A 14,818-nucleotide genomic window follows, 5' to 3' on the forward strand; every position below is an offset into this window, starting at 1 on the left:
CCATAGGCTGCCATTATGTTGCTTAAAAAGGGATACCGTGCCTTTAAGGACACTTTCCAGAGCTCTCGGTATCCCAGAATGCACAGCAACTCCCTCCACTTTGTTCTTTTTGGAGGTGTATAAAGCTAGACCTGTAGCATTCAGTACTTCATCATTTTCTCCACCGGGGAGGAGGGCGGGCGCTTATGACTATAACAGAGATACCCCTACGAATATCCTTGGTTTTATCCAGATAGAATTTAAACACCCTTCTGACATCCAGGGAATGAAGAGACCTTTCCGCTGGAGTGGAAGGATTCTGAAAAAACGTAGGTAAAGTTATAGTCTGGTTAACATGAAAATCAGAAATCACCTTAGAAAGGAACTTAGGGTGAGTACGCATCACAACCTTAGCAGCATGAAATACAGTACAAGGTTCCTGGCAACACAATGCCTGAATTTCACTCACCCTGCGGGCCGATGTAATGGCCACGAGGAACGCCGCCTTCCAGGACAGGTGCTGCAGCGAAGCCTTATGGATAGGTTCAAAAGGCTCCTTCATCAACCTGGACAGCACCACATTCAGCTCCCACGAAGGCGAAGGAAGCCGAACAGGAGGAAACACTTTCTTCAAGCCTTCCAAAAAATCTTTAATCACAGGGATCTGGCAGAAGGATGTCTGTGAAGGGCATTTCCTGTAGGCAGTCAGCACAGCGAGATGAACCTTAATAGAATGGAAATTAAGGCCAGACTGCAGCAAATGCAAAAGGTATGGTAGGATGACATCTTCCTTGCATGTCATCAGATCATAGTTCTTGGACGTGCACCAGATGCAGAACCTCTTCCACTTGTAAGCATAGGGAGTCCTAGTGGAAGGACGCTTAGCCTCCTTCAGTATGTCCATACAATCTTCAGGAAGATTCAAAAGGCCATATTGCACTATTTCAGGAGCCATGCCGCCAAACTCAAAGACGAAAGGTTGAGGTGCACCATCTGCCCCCTGAACTTCGTGAGAAGGTTCGGCCGGCACGGCAGCCGTATGTGAGGACTGTCTGGGCCATTCCGGAGCAATGAGGATCATCCGCGCCCTAGATTGGAACAGATTGATGAGCACCGCCGGAATCAGGGGAATGAGCGGAAAAGCGTACAGAAAGCTGTTCGACCAGTTGATCTGAATACCTGGATGCTAAGTCTCGGCATTTGCTGTTGTTGGCGGTGGCGAACAGATCCACGTCTGGAGTGCCCCACCTGGCGAAGAAGTCTTCAAGCACTTCGTCGTTTATGACCCACTCGTGGTTTTCATGGATCAATCTGCTGAGTGCGTCCGCCTGAGCATTCTGCACACCTGGCAGATGGGTAGCCGTTATTGTCATTCCTCTGGCTAGCAGCCAGTGCCAGATCACCTGCGCTTCCTGTGACAGTATGCGCGATCTCAAGCACCCCTGCTTGTTGAGGTAATACATGTTGGTCGTATTGTCCGTCTGTACAAGGAGAGAGTTGGTCTGGAAGGACGGATGAAAGGCCTTCAGTGCCAAGTGAACAGCTCTGAGTTCCAGGAAATTGATGTGGTACGTGGACTCCGTCCGGGGCCACGTTCCTTGGATCTGTAACTGTCCGGAATGCGCTCCCCAGCCGTGGAGAGAACCATCCGTCACGATAGTTTGAGTGGGAATGTCCTTGTGGAACGGAACCCCCTTGAGGAGGTTCTCCGCTGAACACCACCATCTCAGGAACTGCTGAGCATGCAGAGACAGTCGTATCATGTCGTCCCAGTTCCCTCGCCTCTGGTCCCACTGATACTGCAAACATTCCTACAGCGGCCGCATGTGTAGGCGTGCATGTGGAGTGAGGAAGATACAAGAGGCCATAGACCCCAGTAGAGAAGACGCCGTCTTCACTGTTGTAGATGGAACAGCCATGAGAGCCTGAGCCTTCCGATGGAGCGATAAGCATATCTCCTCTGAAGGAGACACGCTTGCTGACAGCGTATTAATGGAGGCTCCCAAGTACTGTAGGCACTGGACCGGACCCGGGCAGACTTGGAAATGTTTTTGTGCAACTCCAGCTGGGTCAACAGAACGGCTGTCCTGTTTAAGTGCAATTGCGCTTCCTGGAAGGTGGAGGCTTTGATCAACCAATTGTCCAGGTAAGGGTAAACAAACACCTTGTTCTTTCTCAGGTGTGCCGCCACCACTGCCATGCACTTTGAAAAAGTCCTGGGCGCAGACTAAAGTCCAAACAGGAGTACGGTGTATTGATAGTTCTTTGTGCAGACCTGGAAGCGCAGGAACTTCCGGCGTTTCCGTGCAATGGGCACATGGAAGTACGCATCCTGCAGATCTATCGCGCAAAGCCAGTCTCCCCTTTGCAGCTGAGGGTAAATCTGGTGCAAAGACAGCATGCAAAACTTTTCCCTGCGAATACACTTGTATGCTTGTCGCAAATCCAGAATGGGCATGAACTCGTTCTGGTCTTTCTTGCGTACCAGAAAGAAGTGGGAGTAAAGACCCTTTCCCCTTTGAGACAGAGGGACGTCTATCGCCCTTTTTCTTAACAGGGTATCTGCCTCCGCCTGGAGCTCGCGCAGTTGGAACTGCGAGCAAACCGGTGGAACGCTGGGGGCGGGCTGAGAAAACGAAGACTGTATCCATTGCAAACAATATTTAGCAACCACTTGTCCTGAGTAATTTTTCTCCACTCTGCAAAGTAATTGTGTATGCTTCCCCCAACCGGAGCGGGTAACGGACAAGGGGGAAGAAGCACTTCAGGGCTTAGACCCGGCCGGGCCCTTGTTCATGGAGGAGGACTGCTGACCACCTCTGCCCCTCTGGCGCTTTTGGAATGGCCGCCGCTGGTACTGCTGTTGCTGCTGTCCAGCCTGCCGACCATGCCCTCTGTCCTGCGCACCGTAACGCCTCTGGAACGGGCGGAAGGTCTTCCTCTGTTCCTTAGGCTTCTCCAAACCGACAGCCGTTAGGGTTTCAACCTCCGCTTTCATGCGAGCCATCTCCTCATCCGCATGTTTGCCGAACAGGGTCGCTCCTGAAAACGGCAGGTTGGCGACCCTCTGCTGCGCCTCTGGCTTCAGTGATGTAGGACGCAGCCAGGCGTGGCGCCGCAGGTTGATCTCAGGGCAGTACCCGTGGGCTGCCAAGAGCGAGGAATCCGCAGCCGGGATTATCACCTGGTTGGAGACCATCATCCCCTCATTAATGATCTCTTGGAAATCCTCCCTTCTATCCCTGGGAAGATGTTCCAGGAAATGCTGCAGGGACTCCCATAAGCCCGGTCGTAACGGCCCAACAGAGCCGAGGCACTCGCAGCCTTCATAGAAGTGGAGGCCGTACCGCAGACTTTCCTGCCAGCGAGGTCCATCAAGCGGCTCTCCTGGTCAGGAGGTACAGTCGACGACGAAGCGGTGGTGTGTTGTTTTCTCGCCGCCGTCACTATCACAGTACCGGGACAGGGTCCGAACAAAGGAACGCCGGGTCGGAGTCCGGGGCCCTGTATTTCTTTTGCAGCCTGGAAGATTCCGCTTTTGTAGAGGCAGGGGTGAGGAAGAGCTCCATGTCAGGTTCTTCCAGCCCTGGCACCAAGGGCAACAATGGGCGAGACAGCTGTTTCTTGTGCAGGGTCTCGAAGATGACTGAAGTCGATGGCGTGGGCACCATGAGTGTAATGCCCAGTTTTGCCGCCCTACGTAACAACACCTCTTGGAAGGAGACAATGTCGTCTACTGGAGACACCCTCGTCCGAGGAGTGTCCGACAATATAGGTGAATAGTCCCGGGCACTGGACGAGTCCGTGTGGCGGGACCTAGACCTGTCCCTCCTGTGGTGCCGTCTGGACCGTGTGGAAGAACGACGGTCACTTCTGGATCTGTCCCTCCACCTGGAGCGAGATCTCGACCTCCTTGGCCTTGGTCTGTCCACTGGCCGGAAAGAAGGGAGCTGTGGCTGGGGCAGGAGCCTAGGGCGTGGAAGCCCCGTAGGTGGTGTCGGGAGATGAGGCAAAGAGACCTTGGCAGAGGTGGCGGAGGATGAGGTTTATGAGGAGGGGGAGGAGGCGGTGGAGGCGTAGGATTACGCGGAGGAGGGTCCTTGGGCAACGGGGGAGGCGTAGGCGTCCTGGGCCGTGAGGACAAAAAGGTCTGGGAGTACTCTGAGCCCGGAGACTCTATCACTCTCCTTTTCTGCGCCGGCCTTGACGGGGGTGACCTAGAGGCCGATCTCGTGGACGAACGACGGCGCCGCCGCGACCGTGGGCTTGTTGAAGCCGAGGAAAGACCTACTACAAAGCCCTGGGACTCCGTCCTGGTCTTAGAACACCCACTGGACGTTGATTTTCTCCTTCGACGCTGACCTCCACTTCGATGTCGAGCGTCTCGACGTCGAAGATCCTCGTCTCGACGTCGAGGATAGTCGTCGATGATCGTCGTCGACGCCGAACGGCGGTGTCGCCTTGATGGCGAGCGCCGATGCCTTCCAGACCCTTCCCGACACCGATGGCGTCTCGACGACGAGGCGGTCCTCGACGTCGACCGAGGTCTAGACGATGACATCGATAGCCTTGACATAGTCGTCAAGAGGGATGACCACCATCTGCTCCCAGTCTCCCCAGGGCTCTGGGTCGAAGCGACGTCGACGTTCGACGTAGAGGGGAGTGACGTCGAGACCTTGGTCGACGTCTAGGACCGGAGTCGTTTTCTGGCCTTCTCTTTCCTGGCACACTCAGGGCATTTGTCAAATAAGGAAGGCATATCTGACAAAAGAGTGGCCACACTCACCAGAAAACTCCAGCAAAAAGAAGGAACAAAAACACTTGAGTGAAACACTCTAAACACTTGAAAAGTGTAAAAAATTAGACAAAAACACCCAAAAAGGGAGAGCTCAATGCTCCAGGGTTCTGCTAGCAGGAGCCGGAAAAAAGCACTGAAAGTGGAGGGAGTTGCTGTGCATTTTGGGATACCGAGAGTTCTGGAAAGTTTCCTTAAAGGCACAGTATCCCTTTTTAAGCCACATAATGGCAGCCTCTGGGGGGCTTGTCTGTCCATCCCTTCCTCTCTATCATTCCAAGGATTTTGTGAAGGGGGAAGTTTCTCTATGGGTGAAATCTGGCAGACAGTGCTGGATATGATATTGGTGGAATATCCTTTGCATTTCTAGTTGAAGTACTGGACAGTGTAGCCTTGCAGGTATAGGCTGCATTATTTGTCTTTAATTCTCTCTTAAGTGTCTATGCAGGACTGCACAGAAGACAGTTTAAGAGATTTTTGATTGCTCCGGGGTCCCCGCACATGAGCGGGACTATTCACTAGATTATGACTATACACAGATCTCCTACTACAGAACTGTTGTTCTCACTAAACTCACACACATACTTTTTCAAGCTTGCTTTTATATCGTCCTCCAGGTCCTGCGTCAGAATTTGTGCAAATTACCTCAGATTTTTGCTCTCCTCAGCCTCCAGTCAGCCAGCTTTACATTGTTGGGGAAATTAAAAATATATCTGGATGACAACTCCTGTACACAAGCTCTAAGTTATATACATGATTTAGCAGCAATTCAATTGGTCCAGATGGTCATGTCTTCTACTAATGCAAAGGGTCACTTATTGGAGCCTATTTTCACTAAATTGATCAGTCTCTCAGTCAATGTCCCACACCCAGCTTTATGGTCCGGCCATCTATTGATCGAGTTTTCAATCACCAGACCAGAATCTTTCCATCCTAATGTTCCCTTTACTAAATCCTCGAGGCACGGGTCCAAACTAGACATTCACCGCTGGCAAGAGGTTCTACAGGAATCAGTCCTGAGCCTGGGTGAAGAGGCCATTTCGGCACATCTGGTTTTCGAGGAGTGGAGAGAGATACTCTAGAGGCGTTCATTCCCAGAAAACCTCTGTAGTTTATCAGACTTCGAGACCGCACCAAATGATTTTCTCTAGAGATTAGGGAGCTCAAGAAGGAATGCAAACAATTGGAAAGGAAATGGAGACTCCAATATGACGAGGATAGAAGGCCAGCTATCAAAAAGCTCTAAAAACATTCCGGCAAGCAATTCGCAAAGCCAGACTGGGAGGAATAATCAGTCCCCGCAGTCCTCTAAAGAGATTTACAAAATTGTTAATTCCTTTTTAAATCCCAGAATTACAGGAGCCAGTACTCCACCCTCAAGGGGACGTTGTGAGCAGTTCACTAACTTTTCTTAGGAAAATCAGCCTTATATACTATTCACTGACAGGAGACCTGGATCCAAACATTAATATCAGCTAAATCGTCCCAGCGAAAGAGGATTCAATGGATCTGCCCCTCTCCACCAACTAAACAATGTCATTAGGGCAGCAGCCAATACAATTAAGTCCAGTCCGCCTCTGGATTTGACACCTACAGATATATTGCTAAAGAGAGGCGACACGATAATTTCTGGCTTGACAGCTATCTATAACATCTCACTGGGAAGAAGACAAGTCCCCGGTCCTTGGCGACACGCAATTATCAGACCATTGCTGAAAAAATCCTTCTTGAATCCCAACAAGATCGAGAACTACAGACCAATATTATTACTCCAGGGTATTAGTAAATTTATAGAAAAAGTGGTAAATGGCTATCCGATTGACTTTTTTGAAACGTACAATCTCCTGTATCAGACGCAAATGAGCTTTCGTCCAGTGTATAGTACAGAGATAGTTCTTTTAATAGCCGCGGAAGTCAAAAAATAAATCTCCATTGACTAACATTGGGCACCCAACGCTGTATTGCACTACTGCACTCAGCCGCGCTAGTGCCACTGGAGGTGACCTGCTGATGCCGACTTGGACCTTGCCCAATGCTCACCTTAAGTCTAGGAGATTGGTCTTGTAAGTTGTGGTACTCTACCAGAATGCCGTACTTGTTTTTCCTCCCATAGGATAAAATTGCAGCTTCTGAAAAATGCACAGACTACATTTTTTAAAGCGTAAAGTATTTAGCTTGCAAAACATACTTACCTGATAGTATTGGTTCTGGTGCTATTTTTATCAATTGGTGTGCATCTCCTTAATGAGTCTTGTGCATTATTCATGGACTATTGTGTGCATTTGCAGATGTTGAAAACACTCCTCTGATAAGCATAAGGCTGTTCGACCACACTACCCTCTAGAAGAGCACCTAGGGATTGCTAAAGTTTACTTATAAGGGAATACCTGGACTATTTGCACGATATATCTCGTTTTGGTACATCATATAAAGCGCCAGCATCCTACAGCATGCACAGTCATAGAAGGAAATTTATGACATAAAATACAGTAAAAAAGGGAAGACAAAAATGCTCATTACACGCTCCGAAAGAAATCAGGATGCCCCATATATACAGTATCAGCAGAGGGGAAAAAATTAACACTAAAGAACAGGGTTGCACACAGAACCTATAGAGGTGGAGACAAAGTTTTGGACACTTTTATGGCTTACTCTACATGTTCTTTGCAACGTCTAATATTATCCAGCAGGAGGTCTTATTCCATCAATCTGGAAATGGGGTTCTGGATTAAAGACTCAAACTACTCAGAACCCACGACTAAATGCTGCGGAAGGCTTTCCTTTATCCTGAAATGATGTCACTTAAATCCCATTAGTAAAACAGACAAAAAAAATAAACTCCAAACAGCATTATGTATTTACATCATTGTAAACACCATGGATGACGAAGAAGAAAAATAATCTGTTTGGAAGCACCAAGGATTAATCATGCCATTTAATTTACCTTCCCTATTCCTCTTGTAGGCGAAGGAGCAGGAGACACTGGGACAAAATCAATTCTTTTTGGTGATGAAGATTTCTCATATTTATCAAAGTCATTGTCACTCTGTAAAGAAAAAGCAGTTTGTATTAATTTTGAACAGAGAGACAGTAACGTTTGGGTAACAAAAACTCAAAATGCAGGATCATGCTTGGAGCTTAAGGATGTATTCTGCAGATGGGCAAGTCTAGCACTTGTCCATGGTCGGTCCCTCCCAGAACAACATTGATGTTCTTCTAGTACACCAAAAATACTTGGTCTTAATGCAAAAAAGTCACACTACAGACTAATGCACAAATCTTTGCATTTTACAGACTAGGAGACAAAAATTCTAAGTACAAATAAATTGGCACAAACTTGATATCACACTAAATATAACGCCTCACTAAAAATCACTTATGGTGCCGTTCAAAAGGTAAGTAAGGCAATTCCTGTAGAGTTTCAAATATCGAATAAGTTAAAAAGAACTATTTACTAGATAAGGACATGGATTATTTTTAAAACGACAACTTTTCTGCAAACAAATATTCTGCATACATTAAAACAAGCAACACAAACACGGGTATAATACGATTTTAAAAACGTTTCTAAAAACACAAGAGTAGCAAATAGTGATCTATTCACAGATAGAAATGCCAAATCAAACTAACTCCAACAACAAGATACACATAAAGAGAAAATAGGCAATTGCTCAGAAAAGGCTACGGTATACACATCGTAAACAAGGACAAATGCAAATTCTGGCTCTGCCAAGAGAGGAGCTTCTGGGTATGGTTGGGGTGCATTTGAATGGTTAAAAAAAGATGTGAAGAAATAATCCAACTTTGGAACACAAAAATGGATGCAACAACCTTACCAGGATCAAGCTTTCATCCCATGACTGGCTAATCTGCATCGTGGTTTGCACTTCTCTAAAACAAAGAAAACAAATGCCATGAAAAGAAGCCAAAATCAGGACAGTGTGTTCCAAAGAGACTTTCATCATTTTAGTAAAGCACTCACCTTTCATGGGCTGCTTCTCTGTTCGCCAAGTCCACTCCTTCTTCCTGCAGAACACAATAGAAGCCTTTCACAACATTTAATTTTCTCTCTTCTACCCATAGCGGCAGAGAAAGAGCAAATCAACTAAGGCATGCAGCCAGGGACATTCACAGTTAGCATTGGTGTGGAGAATGGCTTCCTGTAGGGGGGGGGGGGGCTTTGTGTGTATACACTTAAAGGGGCACTTATTTAAAAACAGTTGAACGTAAGATAGAGTGCACACCACGGTCAGTAAAGTGTCGATTGCCTAAATTTGCAGCTCGAAGCTGAAACGGACAATGGGTTTATAAATTATTATTACCTGAACCCATTGCCCCTGTACTATCAGCTTTAAAGGATATGGAATGTTCTTTTATTTAAAGTTTGCATGACAGCACAGAGTGTTCATATTTAAAAGGTGGTGGCTTGTTGGTTTCAGGATGCTTGCAATAAAAATAAATAAAATAACCACTGCACCATCCTGGTAAGGCTAGAGTCTGATGCTGTCTTGTGTAAGCATTTTACGAGAATTGGATTGCTTCAAGACAAGGCAAGTTAATTATGTTTAAGGCAGCACGCTTTAAATGACGCTTCAAGGACTAGGATACCCACTTTAACCTTCAACTACTCAGGAGACTAACACCTGACCCAAAAACAATTGGAACAAACATTAAGAATGAATTTTATAATAGCCCAGCCTTTTAGATGAATGTAAGAATAAACTCTTTTATGTTACTGCTTCTATCTTTATACATATCACCACATGGGAACCTTTCTGTCCGAACAGTAGAAACGTCGAGTAACATGCAGTCTGAACATGTAGCGAGCAAGCAAGTTAGTGCACATCTCATTTCTGGCCCCAAAACTGACATCTATGCGAGGCCCAAGGGCATTAAAGCACTTTAAAATAAAGCTAAAGGCGTTCTACTTTAACAAAGAAAAGCAACGACACTGGAAAAAAAGGGTTTGCCCAGAATTACAGGATTCCGAGTCCAGGATTCGAACCTGGCTCCCAGTTCCAAGATCACTCATCATCTCTTACTGCTAAGCCCTATTTCCTCACACACCTTTACAACCCAGTCCGGGCCCAACACTTGCGTCCAGAATGGGCTGCAGCCATCACTCCTAGTTTCCTTCTTCGCCAAATACCCCTAATGCAGACTGGTTCCCTTCACCTACTCCAAATATATGCGCCTGCTATTAATGCCGGTCGGTTGTTCACTTGGCAATGTCCTCTTTAATGAACCCAAGCAAAAAGGCAAAACCGTCACCGTATCACTATCCAACTTCACAACAGCAAGGTAATGATAGAATGATAACAAAACAACTTAGACTACAGGTCCTTCCATTTAAACGTACTCTCTGTTACAGTTTATTTTGCTAACAAAGCATTAAAACACAATATCGACACACCTTAGACTATTCATAGAGGTAATTTAATAAACAAAAATGTGTGCGCACTTCTATCTACACGTATGCCTAGGCATAAGACTTGGCTTAGATGCAATTAAAGCAACCCCAGGTAGAGACTTACAACTAATAGTAACGAGTATGCATGTCTGCAGTGTTTCATGGGGTAGAGGGATAAGCATGCCCAAAAAAAAAAAAACATTACTCGTGGCAACTTTACAGGCGTATTTCAGACATCTATCTGCTGTATTTGGTTAAACAACGGCAGAGAGTGATCTCAGGCTACACTATTTTAAAAAAACACACTGAAAATAACAAGAAAACAGGCAGGCAATACCGGAGGTGAATAGTACACAAAGAAACAATGCACAACGATTAACATCACTTTTGGGAGCACTAAATGAAGACCACGCCCAGGGCAGTGCCATCTTCCTTGTGCTCAAAGATGTTGTGTACATCAGCTACTGTTGTGTAGACATTTGGTGGGTGTTTTTGGGACATGCAAAGTCGAATGTTTCTATTCGTGTGTAGTTTCAGATGAGAGGTAAAAAGGTTTAATTAAAATAATAATTTACATATTTTCAATTATCTACGTATGTGCAGCACCTGGAATCTTTACATTTTAATAATGTGATATGCATGTTTACAAGAGTTTTTTTTGCATTGTTTAGTAATATTTAAAAGAAAAAAAAACAATGTGGTGTATACAGGTGCCTATAATATCCAAAGCTATAGGCTCATTTTATTGATTGTGTTTGTTTGGCTCAGTGCTGGTAGCGTTGTCCCTGGCCTCCACTGGGTTTCATGCGATTCCCTTGAGCTAAGTGAGTACTTGGGTGTGATATCTGAAGGCTTGAAGGGAGTAGATTTGAGCCATTTTAAGCTGTGGGACCGCTGGTGTAAATGTGATCTAACTTTGGTGCACTGCAACTGGCTTACCCGTTTATAGGTGTGTGCATTTCCCTCTGTGCATTTGCTTAATTTTAGATTTCCTCCTCCTACTTTGTAGTAAAAAGCCCCCATTTACGTTTTCAAAGTAGGCATACATATGTGGAAGTCTATGCAATCATGGGCGAGAACTCCATACACAAGAGTACAAGTGTAGACATTTGAGACTGCATGAAGGAGTACCACTGCGGTGCTACTTCACATCCTCAAAAATGCTTTTAAGAATAGACACCAATTTTTCTGTATTACTGAAAGATACAAAAAAAAGTTACAACTTCATGAATACACTCTAAAAAACAGCAGCATTAACAATTGGATTTTTTTGTTGTCAGTAATTTTCAGCATTTCAAATAATTCTACAACAGCCAAGCTGTCAAACTCTTTAATTAGCCCACAATATACTGGTTTCTAAGTACAATAGATTTTGGGATGCCTTAACATTCGTTTGGATATTTATTACATTACAGTCAAACTAAGTGAAGCCTTCAACTTCGACTCTTCTCTCTCTGGATCCACCAATGGGTTGTCCACATCGCCCCCATCATTGACCATTCATTCAACAAGACATTTGTACACCCTTCATGCGCACAGCTACACACTGTAACTGGTTTACAACTCTCACCACTTGGGCCAAACCTTTCCTGATCCCACATTAGGTCTGGATGCCAACTAGCTGCTGAGGAGGTGGTTTTCTCACCACCAGGTCAGTCTCCAAGAACGGCAGCAATATCAACATCCACCCTAACAGACAACTCAGCTCATCTCCCGGGAAGCACAGAGACTGGACTCAATAATTCTTCTGCTCCCCTGCCACGCTAACCTAGAAACAAACTATAAAACAAGCATTTACAATGCAACGGTTTCGCCGTTGGAAAAGTTTGAGCTATTGGCATTGTAAATGACAAAATTTGTATTTATGTGTTGGTTTTGAAAACAGATAAATAAATGGCATTGCCAATAGCTCTAAATTTTCCAAAGGCGAAACCGTTGCATTGTAAATGCTTGTTTTACCAGCTTTTAGAGAGTCTTTTTAGCAGGCCATCCACTTTACTCAGACCTCCCCTTTTATGCCAATGAAGGGACTGGCGATCAAGCAGCAGCCCTGAAAACCTTTAATTCCATCAATCGGGTTTGAATTGAAAGAATTTTAATGAATCACAAGGCAGGGAAATTTGCATATGAATCCATGAAAGATAGAAAAAATAAGCTAAGAAGAAAAAAAACGTGTCCACCCCCCCCAAAAAAAAACAGGTTTTGTACATTTTCATGATTTCTATATGGAACGGCAAATAGACTAATTAGTGTCTTGGGAAGGCAGTACACAAGGTCACCTTAAAAGATGCCTCCTCTGCATGGCAAACATGCAGATCTGTTCATTTGTCTGTGGCTCAAACATTTAATATTGCTGAAAGTATAAATGTAATTTTAAGGTGCTTGACTAAATAAAAAATACAGGTAGCTTGGTCTTTTTAGACTTTTCATAGAATAGTTTTAAGTAGTCAACAAAAGAACAGCTAAGCCAAGTCTGGATATTCTTAGTTAAAGTTTTCCACGGCCAGGTTTGTTGATCTGACATCCTTTGTCTACGGCTGGAGTTGCAAGGATTTTATATTGATTAGTATGATTAGAGAGCGGGGTGAGAGAAGACCCATGTAGCCAAAAAAGACGCTTGTGCGAAACAAAGCAGCCCAGAGCCCACAGACCGAGTGCGGCTGTCACAGCAAGACCCGAACCTCCTGTGCAGCGTCACAGATGCATTGCTCAAACAAGGACACCTACGTTTGGGACAGCTGAGGGTAAGTAGGTGGCAATGGCAGTGCCCAGCACATTTTATCTGCAAGGTGAATAATACCAGGAACACACTAGGTGACAGATACAACAACAAATAATAACCACCCATTGTTGAAACCGCTCAGGCAAGCACCTCCACCCGCATCTCCGCTCCCTTTTCTTAGTTACAAATACTCCTGCTCCCCCTACGCAAGCCAACTTCCTCCGCTGCACCCCACGGCAGAACTCACATAGTAAGTACAGCAATAATCAAATACCATCACAGGGGAAGGAACAAACATGCGACTGCCAGCCAATGGAATCTATGAACTTCACCAAGGAATGCCGCAACACCAGAGCTACATTCCTAGCAGTGAGGGAATGCCAGCCCAGAGACCATGACTAAGCCAAGAGCGGGGCCTGAAGTGGGCGAGCACTCCCCATATTTAGGGGCCGCATCCAGGTGAGTCAGTCCCATTTACGGGATACCGTGATGTGTCGGGGGAGGAGGGGCCATGGCAAGGCACGATTCCCTCGCGGGTCGTATGTCCCCTCGGGGGTGCCGTCGGGAATCTCCAGGTCATCAGGGCCGCAGAGTCTGTGCAGACCCGTTCTGGGTTCATCTTTGGATGCCCTAACGGAGCTGCCGTTTTGGAGTCAAGCATCTGGTACAATTGCAACAAGCAACGGAGAGTGAAAGGGGAGGGGGGGGCGGGAAGCGGAACGGACACAAGGACAGCGGGATGGGGGGATGGGGGGCGGGAACCGGCCCAGAACAAAATACCTAAACTTACAAAGTGAAAACACATTTATAAACAAAATACTCCTTACCTGATCCCTGATCGCTTCGTGGGAACTCGAATCTTGAACTAACTCCAACAACAGACGCATGTGAAATAAAGAAAAAATGGCGACTCGAAAAAAAAAAAATCACACCCACCACCGCGATGACGAACAGAAGTGGGTGGAGAGGGAAAAAATCGCGGGAACGCCCCCGAATCTGGTCCGGCCTTGACGGACAGATCCGGCACCCAATGGCTAGCCTCCATTTATGGAGCTAGCCAATGGGAGCTGGGGGACGTTCCTGAAGTCCTTATTGTAAACAAAGGATTTCACCTGCGCCGAAAAGCTGCGCAGAGCGCAGCCTTCGGCAGGCGAAACCCAAACAGTTATGGACAAATAAAGAAGGGTTGCCCCTACTCATCTTTCCACTTGTAGAGCAAAAGGTACCCACATTGAAATAATCTAGGCCAATGTTACACACCTTCCTCCACAGAGCAGCACAATTCCCTCTTAACTGGCTAAGCACTTCAAGTCTCTCAACAGTCATTTATTTCAACTCTACAAGCTCACTAGATGGGCTGACAAGCCCAAGACCTCTTACACTCAAGGGCTGGGTACATATGTTAACCATCTGTGCTTTGCTCTACTGGTCCAGGGTTCATACTACTGACCTTGTGTTCTGAGGACCCTAGTATTCTGGTCCCACTACACACTGGTTCACTTCGTGTTGGCTTCTAACAAGTCCAGAGCAACACTCCAATGGGGAGAACTACCCCTTCTGGTTGACACATCTTTAGAGAACAGATCCCAGACACCTCAATTGAAGACTTCACCGCCGTCAATATGCATTCAGCTAGCATCACCATCAACTAATCTGGTTGAGGTTAAAATTGGGGGTGACCCAAACTGGCGAGTGACCAGCTCAAGTGCCAGCATGATCAATAAGGCAAAGACTAATGGTTCATAGAAAACCTATATTGTTAAAGTGGAGCTCTGTAAAGACACTGGTGGAAATTGAAGTCATTCGCTGGTTTTATGGTTTGCCTCTTCAAACTAAGGGCCATAAATTGGCATTAACTTAGAAGAAACAAATTCCCCTTCCCCTTCTTGGCTCCCCTCTACAGTTTTGAAAA

General features: G+C 46.0%; 1 protein-coding gene across 5 annotated transcripts in view; it reads right to left on the reverse strand.

Annotated features, from left to right (window-relative positions):
- PABIR2 (PABIR family member 2) overlaps positions 1-14,818 on the reverse strand; it is a 257,673-nt gene that overhangs the window by 153,778 nt on the left and 89,077 nt on the right. For all 5 annotated transcript variants that reach the window (XM_078688575.1, XM_078688573.1, XM_078688572.1 and 2 more), the window contains 3 exons: positions 8,757-8,800; positions 8,611-8,665; positions 7,719-7,820 (listed from right to left, as the gene is read on the reverse strand). In XM_078688575.1, the coding sequence (XP_078544701.1) occupies positions 7,719-7,820; positions 8,611-8,665; positions 8,757-8,800 (201 nt within the window). The remainder of the gene's footprint in view (positions 1-7,718; positions 7,821-8,610; positions 8,666-8,756; positions 8,801-14,818) is intronic.

This window comes from Lissotriton helveticus, chromosome 4_1 (genome assembly GCF_964261635.1).
Source record: "Lissotriton helveticus chromosome 4_1, aLisHel1.1, whole genome shotgun sequence".
In the NCBI taxonomy this organism is placed as follows: Eukaryota; Metazoa; Chordata; class Amphibia; order Caudata; family Salamandridae; genus Lissotriton; species Lissotriton helveticus.